We start from the raw sequence: 9,475 nt of genomic DNA, 5'->3' as shown, positions 1-9,475 counted from the left end.
CTATATCTTTACTCTATAACAAAATAGACCCAAATTAATTCTCCTTGAAGTTTGTCATATTAACATACATAGTTTTAAGGAATTATGTTGTCTAGTTTTGACACCAGGTAAAAGGGATTGTAAAGAAGTTTTCTAATGCATCAATTTGCACCATTCTTATTTTAAATCAGATGTCTGTGGTTCCTGCAATTCCACTGAAAGTAAGTGTTTGATGATGTCACTAATTGCAAAATATTGCGGGTGACCGCATTATCATATAAAGCCCTTTACGATTGGTATATTGTAAGTTTCACATATTACTAACCTCAGTGGAATCTTTTCTAATAACCGGTACTGGTATGGTTTCTGCAAGTTCTAAATCTAGAGAGTTCGACAGATTAATAGCTAATGGATCAGGAGCACCCTCGTACATCTTCTGTAGCAACACATCATGACCATCTGTTTTAGATAGATTCCTAGGATAACTGAACTCTCTTCTCTGGGGTGTTAAACCTACAAATAGAGAAGTTTCAAATTTAATGGTTTCAACATATTAAAAACTACCATTGAAGAAAACAATACCTTCTTATAATTGTCATTTGTTGCAAGTTATGTTTTACATGGGGGAAACTCTGATGTTGGCAAATGGAGGGGATAAGCAACCATATCAAGAAATGAAATGGAGTTTTACTTCTTACTGCCTGCACCAGATTGGGCTAAAAAGGATGAGAAACCATATCAAGAAATCTTTTTCAATTGTCTTTAGTAGTTGTACCACACAATAATGGTGAATAATAAGTTTCTCAGGTATAAGCTTATCATAAGGTGTTTAACTATCAAGACATCATGGAATCAATTTCAGGAATAAAATGGTACTGACCTGTAGGTATATCAATAGTAACATTGTCTAAGTACCCGATAACATCAGTATTTCTGTTACAAACATCAGTTGATAAGTCATTGGTATATTGTGTTATACTATTGTGTTGATTGGTGACTTTATCGGTACATGTCTTGACGTCAGTTTCAGTCTTTTCTTTATTATTACAAATAGTTTGTAGTACTTTATTACTATCTGCTTTGTAAGTGCTTTTCAGATTCTGTAACACAACAAGACCAAATTTCAAATTTAAACTATGAAGCTAATTCAAGGGAGGGAACTGTCTGATCTTGGTGTGTTTTTTGCTAGCATAACACAAAATTGCAGAACAGCTTAACTGTAAAGTCAATGCTTATTCAAAAATCATTCCATGTTTCATGCTTACAAAGTAGGCATCCACTCCTGTCATGTAAGGTATGAGTTCATTTCAATCAACTGATGTAGGCAATAGTTAATTTCAATCAACTGATGTAGGCAATAGTTAATTTCAATCAACTTGATGTAGGCAATAGTTAATTTCAATCAACAGGCATGTAGGAATTAGTTCATTTCAATCAACAGTAATGTAGGCATCAATTCATTTCAATCAACAGTCATGTAGGCATCAGTTCATTTCAATCAACAGTCATGTAGGTATCAGTTCATCTCAACCTGTCAATCATGTAAGTATGAATTCATTTCATTTTAGTCATGTAGGCATCAGTTCATTTCAATCAACAGTCATGTAGGTATCAGTTCATTTCAATAATTCCTAGTCATGTAGGGATCACTTCATTTCAATTTGATCTGAAATTGGACAAACCTGTGTATTTTGAAGATGAGTTGATAATGATGAATTTACAAATGATTCACAATTTTCAAGTTTCTCTTCTGTTTCACTGCAATGTTTTTCCCAGGTCTGTAAGACAATTGATAATTTATAAGAAATGTATTTATATAACATTGTCATTTATAACATAATGATTTATTTGTATTTCACATTTTATGGAATGATTTGTCTAAATAAATACATCAAATCCATGTGTGCGCAGAATTATTAAAATAACACCTCGTAAACTTAAGATACTAGTCACTTAAAATAATGAGTAAAATTCGTAGTTTGAAGTATTTTTTAAAGGAATTACATGATTTTCGTACATTTCTAGTACTTCTGAAGACTATTTACATATATTCAAGACTAAAATCAACTGTCCCTATAAGAAATGCTTCATAAAACATAAAAGCAATGAACTGAGAGCAGAAGTGTAATTGTTATGTTGTGATCTAAGGCAGTTCGTTTTTTTCTAAAATCAATGCAAAATGTGCTGAAAAGTAAATTGCTATGATATAAGAATGTGTCAATACCTGTATATGTGATGTAACAGAATTTGTGATATCAGTATGTAATGTAGATAATTCTTCTTGATTTTTATCTAGGCCTTCTTTTACCTACAAAATATACTAAATTTTCAATACTTTTCAAATAGCTCCCTATTATTGGAAAATATTATATTCATTAGTACAGCAAGTTACAAGATTTTTTTTTTACTGTTTGCAAATTTTCATGCAGTATTGAGCTGTATATGAATATTATTAATAAAGTATTAAATTATAGAAAAGTATTTGCACAAGCCAAACTTGTCGTTTAATGGGTTCGCTATTTAATAAATTTGATTACGTGTGTTATATTTTGGGTTATTTGTCCACAACTTGAGCTGGCATCATCCAAAATTTCTTTTTCATTCTTTTTAATCAACTCTTGTACATTTTCAGTTTGTCTGTAATAAAAGATATTCTTTAGAAGAATTGTCAAGTCTATGCCATAGATAGGCATAGATTATTAGATCACCATGCATCAGCCATATTGAATCCAGAACGAGGCTCACAACACAAACACTGCATAAATTCACCACCTAAGCCTCCTCCATTCTCATTGGCTCAAACCTTATCAAATTTTACATCATTAAAATCAAAGTTTCTTTAAGCTATTTACTGATATCCTCAGATAAAGGTTGCCATCACATATTTCTGAGAAAAGCTAGTTTTGAGAAAATCTTCTCGCTGTTGATCGGGTGTTCAGTGACATCGCATACACTATTCCTTCATATTATGTTGCCATTTTTTCAATAGATGATATAATCTGCATTATGAGCCTAGCAATCGCTGTGTTCAAAATGAGGCTTGAATGTGGTTTAAAGTAATTGATAGCTTTACATCCCATTACAAATTTTGCAGTCGAGATATTGAATGACCAACCAATACTTGATTTCCAACAGAAGATATTGATCCTGTCATTTCAGCTGCCCTGCCGGTCATGTCCGGAAAATAGAACTCAATCAACATCCCTAGTCTATTGATATGGATTATATCTCAGCTGATAGAGTTAAATCTCAACTATCCTTATCTCTTCTTAGAATTGAAATCTGAGAAATGTGATGATATAAATATGGTAAAGATTTCTGTACTTACTGTTCTAATGAATGTTTAAATGTAGCGTTACCAGTCAGATGTTCTACACAACTACTTTCAACCTGAACTTATTTAAAGTTCATAAATATATTTCCAATTTTCCAAAAAAAAGACAAGAAATTTTATTTCTAATAGCAATAAAACAAGAAAGTTTTAGATCCTTCATGATAACTAGGACTGGACAATATGATCAATTATTGTCTCTAGGAATTTTAAGCTTTGATAAGCAGTTATCAAAATTTCATAATCAAGTGTCAAATTTTCTCTGGTGCATGTACCCATTGTAGGGTCTTTCGTCCTCTACAAGTAATCCCTCTTGACAAAGTTCCCCTTCAGCATATAACTTACGGGCAATAAACTATAATAACCAATCAAAGCAATAAATAATCATATTATTATACTTTCATAATAGAAAAATAACCCATGGAATTAAAATTTCACATTATTTTTAGTTAGTATTCAGAAAATTTCCCAAATAAAGTATTTCGATTGATATTTATTGATTGGTAGCATGCCATTGTTAATCATTTTCAACTTGGTTATTGATACCCAGCTCAAATGATAACAAATATAGTTCCCAACAATAAAATGAGTAGATATTTACCATTTTCGTCTGTTGAGTAAATATTTTATTTTGCTGATTAACTAATTCTAAAGTTTCTTTTAACTTCATCTCTAATTCCTGTCCAAAAAAAAAAACAAAAAAAACATTAGCTATAGGGTGCGCGATATCAAAATTCACAACATAAGACTGACTCAAAATCAAATTTAAAAAAAAAAACTGTTAAATCAAAAAAGTAAGCAGGGTTTAATAAAACAGTGATTAGACCATACATAATAAATATTCTGTTCTACAGGTCTTTTTTTCAAAAATTGGGGTGAGGGGGCGAATTTATTATTTATTATTTATAGGCGCTCTTTTAGTATTACTTTTAGTAGTACTTATTTAGTACTGGAATAAATCGGAGCATTTTTAGGACTGTAAAACAGAATATTTATTTTGTATGGCCTTATAGAGAATAGAAGGCTATCTTTTCAATAATAAAGAAATTTACGTCTCTTCAAAAAAAAAAGCACAATTTCATTTTTTTTCTGATATTTTATCAAACCAAAGTAGAGCTACAATTAGTTGTTGTTATCAAGAAATTGGTCCTATCTACTTAATCCCCCTAATGGTGCTAAAAAAAATTTTTTTTTATAATGGCAATAACTGAAGGACTGTTCATATTGAAATATTGTGAAAAATTCTATATCTCATTAATATGTATAAATTGAAACCATACCTGTTGTAAGTTACTGTAAGATGTATTAGAAGTTAAAGTCTGTTTCTGTAATAAACACGCATTAACATAACCCTCTTTTAAAACTGCGCAATTTTCCGTTCTTTTATAAAATATTTTGTGAAACAAATTAGTTATTTCGCTATTACAAAATAACTATTTCGCTTAAACGAAAAAACATCACATATTTCGTTTAATACGAAATGATTAATTCGTTTAAACGAAAAACTTACAAATTATTTCGTTCAAACAAATTAATTATTTTGTTAAAACAAAATACTTTATATAAGTACGGATAGAATATGGTTAGTCACCACCACTTTTGAGGCTAAAACTCAAAAATCACATGGACTATATTGAATCAGGAAGACTAATAGTTTAAGAATAAAGAGTTACCTGTTTGCCTATAAGAGTTACTAATTGTAATAAAGCTGTACAATGTGTATGTAATGTTCTCTGTATAGAGGTAACTGTAGGTAACAGTAACTACTCCTTTGTATCAGTCAAATTAGTAACTTCACCACTCTGAAATAAATAATACAAAGTTTTGCATAATAGCCATGAAAATTTTGTTAAATTAAATACCCTACATGCTTTCAACTAACACACGTTTCAGATACCTAATAAAATGAACAGATACCCAAAACAGGTTTCCAAAAACATAATCAGGTTTCCAATACCTAATACATAGCTAGTCCCATAGCGAACTTTTCCACAAATCGCGTGGTATCATATGACTGGGTCAACTAATTGAGAGTAGGTAAATAAGATAGTCAGAGGTAGTCTTCCCTACCCGATCCTGTAAAATTAGCTCTTTTAAAGAGAAAATTATGTCTTATTAGTCCCCTTCAAAGACTAACAACAGTTGACTGTTGACAGACAACTATTAGCTTTTAGCAGAGTGTTGAAAAGGCTAACAAAAGATAAGAAAACACTGTGTGCATGTTCAACATCGGGTGATTTTCCACGCTTAACAAACTAGTGGTAAAAAGCCAATGTCATAAAATACTGTGTCTTACTAACTTAAGTGCTTAAAAAACTTGTGCCAAAATGACTGCTACCGGCATATTTTCTGTATACTGGGATCATTTGGTGTTTCTGTTAGACTCTTATTATATAACTCTATGGTTTTGTCACACATTTCCTTTCCATTTTGGTTTTGCTTTTCCAAAATAGGCCTATTAGTAACAGTGTCGAGGGGATTTTGATTCTTCAGTTCAATAGCGATTTTTGGTAAAGGTTCTGGAATGGTTGGGGCACATGGAGTCGCACATTTCCCTTCATTTTGGTTTTGTTCCTGCTCTTCCAAAAGAGCTGCAGAGTCAAAATGTTGTTTATAGTATCGTCTGATAAATTCTTCTATAACTTACAACAGAAAGTCAAAAATTTCTTTAGCAGCTTCGACCTTTTCACTTGCTAATATTTTGGTCAATTCGTCTTCGTCATTTTCTAATTCTTCCGCAACGTTAGACCGCAAACTGTTAGGTATGGTATAATATTTTTCACATTTCCCATTTTCCGATGAAGCTGGTTTTAGTTCCAGTGTAAAATCCACAACATTATTTAATATTGGAAGACATCACCTATCACCGAATCCAACACAATAAAACCCTGCATGTGTAAAACCCACAGCCCGAATACAAAGGTTTAGGACCAGCTTAGCTTAGTCTTAGGCTATCCCTGAAGAATAAAAGAAAAGATAGGGAGTTCCAACATGGATGCAATCGTAACATTACAAATTAACAATGACAGTATAACCCCATAGGTTGTTGCGCAATGGATAATGGATAACGCTTAACTGCGTCAGAAGGCATTTTTCCAAGTGCTACTAATGTATGCATGCCAGCAAATACAGTATTAGAACAAACTTGGGCAGTCAATGTTTATATAGGCTCTGACTAAAGTAGTTAGTTGTACTGTATGATTATAATCCTTATACATGAGCTAAAGACTCAACTGTAAGAAAAACCGGTAAGGACACCTTGTCGAAAGACAACATCCTATTTTAATCTTGCTCTTTAATCCCACTCGTGTAATTAAGTCTCCTGGGACTGGAAATTGTACATCACTGAAGGTAATCATAATTTCATTCGAGATATTTTCTAAAATGTCTATCCCATCTGATTCAGTAAATCACAATATATCATAGATCCTAGATTTTTTTGGTGGAACATAACATTATTATGATCACAGTATTTCTATCAAAAATGCCTATTCATTTCATGTTTATAAACACAAACCGCGTAAACTAAAAACATTCACATTAATTTTTACTATGATAATGAGGTAATAACTCATTTTAACTGATTCGACAATTATTCACCACCAAACTGCAATTTTTGTCAACTTTTTTCTCCCAATTGTCCTAAAAAAGACAAAAATTGTTGTACAATAGAATTCATTTCACAATAATTGCTGATTATAAAAATACTTCGAAAAGTTAGGTATCACACACTGACAAATCTTTCTTCAGGATTATCTGTACAGTGGTGTAACCTATTTTCGTGCATAAGGATTCAACACCGAATTTCGTCAAAGTTAAAATAACGAAAGAAAATTTTTATGTCTAACAACATAAGAGTATGGCCCACTTTGTGTTCCATAGAAATTTTCTGCTGACACGGAATCCGCTAGTTGATCACGTGACTTCATTCGTTGGACTACATACTAGCAGACGACACTTGGAATTCCGATTACCACTTGGGATTAACCGGAAATTCGGCCGATAAAAAATTACAACATGATAAGTCATGTGAAAGCCATGGTTTAAAGGGACAGATTCACCATCTCTTTGACCAATCACATCTCTATCTCAGATACAGAAATGGAAGTTGAAATGTCTAGTTTGACGGAATTATGCGATGTTCACATTTTTTCAAGACCTAAATTTATAGATCTTATTCTCCTGATAAAACTATTTTACAGACTTACTCATTATGATAATACTTGGAACATTGCCAAATTTTACACAAATTCTTATATGCCTACATATCGTAAAGAATTGTGCCTTCTCGAGTATTTACGAGCTACAGACTGAATACATTTCGAAAGACAAGAGAAATGCCTCATAACATTGTAAATTTTTAATTTTATTGATTTTTCATTCATAATAATCACTCATATGATAATATACTAATCAAATTAGATGCTCAGTAGGAAGGCTTTGTTGTTTTCCTTGCACCAATAGGCCAACCGCCTACCGCTGCCAACCGGCATACCGGAGTGAATAAAGGCGCTAAAATGAGCAAATTTAAGGATCGTAGATTTTCATACTACAAAACGAATTTTTCCAAGTACTAGGAGTGTGCTTCCGGTCTTGGTGAAGATTTTTATCCACTACATATATCGATGATTCTGTTGGATTAACAGGAGGAGCATTCGCAGAATTATTATAGTCTACGTCAAGGATTGATTTTGAAAAAATCCTTATAGGTGGAAGAAAGATTCCTTGGCCTTGATGCTCCATATGTTCCCGACGATAGTAAAAACTTAAGGGAAGTAACTCTGAAACAAACGACCTTGTTCAGTCGTTGTGATCATTAAAAAAAATCTAAAGGATTTTGTACGTTTTATTGTGTGCCCCATTTTATTTTTAAAAGAGATTATTGCTATTTTAAACACGAATTGTATCAGAAAATGTGAATGAAAATATCTCAAAGCAGAAAAAGAAATATTAATTTGTTTCGTTTCATTTTCAAAATTGATTTTTTAAAAATGAAATCGACCAAATAAAAAAAAAACGTGTTAGTTAGCCTACCACGTTTTGTCTCCACAGACTAACTTGGTGACATTGGCCTAAAATAGCCATTGCTTTAAAATACTGTCTTAAAAAACTTGTGCCAAAATGACTGCTTACCGACATATTCCGTTTCTGTATACTGGGATCTTTTGGGGTTTCTGTTAGGATCTTATTATATAACTCTATGGTTTTGTCACACATTTCCTTTCCATTTTGGTTTTCCAAAAGAGACCTATTAGTAACAGTGTCGAGGGGATTTTGATTCTTCAGTTCAATAGCGATTTTTGGTAAAGGTTCTGGAATGGTTGGGGCACATGGAGTCGCAAATTTCCCTTCATTTTGGTTTTGTTCCTGCTCTTCCAAAAGAGCGGAGCAAAGATGTGCTGCAGAGTCAAAATCTTTATGATGTTGTTTATAGTATCGTCTGATATATTCTTCTATAACAGACGACGGAAAGTTAAAAATTTCTTTAGCAGCTTCGACCTTTTCACTTGCTAATATTTTGGTCAATTCGTCTTCGTCATTTTCTAATTCTTCCGCAACGTTAGACCGCAAACTGTTAGGCATGGTATAATATTTTTCGCATTTCCCATTTTCCGATGAAGCTGGTTTTAGTTCCAGTGTAAAATCCACAACATTATTTAATATTGGAAGACATTGTTTGATATAGTCACAGTCTGGAGACCAACGATAATGTTCTGCTATGGGGATATCTATAGATTCCCATTCGATTAAAATAACCGAACAACTATGACATTTTACCCTATCGCCGGGTCCAACATAATAAAACCCTGCATGAGCTAAAGACTCAACACTGAGAAATGACGGCAAACGCACATTGTTAACGCTATAGGACCTTACCCTTTTTTCTGTACTGGCATAAAGATTTGCAGTGCTTTTTGAGATTTTGAAATTAAATAAAGTTTCCTTGTAGTTTTGAACAAATACACACCCATTATTTACTTTATAATGTTCAACTAAAGGATTGGATTTACTGTGCCAATTTTCAATTGTTTGAGAGCATTCGCAACACTGAACCTGGTCTACTTTCCCCGTATAATAAAATCCAAGTTTACTGAGTATAAATGGGTCAGGATAACCTAGCGGCCATGTTGTAAATGTTTGAAGTCTCTCGAGCTGTATAGTCAT

The 9,475-nt window shown here is 32.5% G+C and overlaps 1 protein-coding gene across 1 annotated transcript in view; it reads right to left on the bottom strand.

Moving 5' to 3' along the window:
* LOTGIDRAFT_146066 (hypothetical protein) overlaps positions 1-9,475 on the bottom strand; it is a gene marked incomplete at both ends in the record, with an annotated part of 14,531 nt that extends 5,056 nt beyond the window's left edge. The window contains one exon of the mRNA XM_009064460.1: positions 9,140-9,475. Within this exon, the coding sequence (XP_009062708.1) occupies positions 9,140-9,475 (336 nt within the window). The remainder of the gene's footprint in view (positions 1-9,139) is intronic.

This window comes from Lottia gigantea, assembly GCF_000327385.1.
Source record: "Lottia gigantea unplaced genomic scaffold LOTGIsca_625, whole genome shotgun sequence".
NCBI lineage: Eukaryota > Metazoa > Mollusca > Gastropoda > Lottiidae > Lottia > Lottia gigantea.
This window is presented reverse-complemented; position numbering and strand designations above follow the sequence as displayed.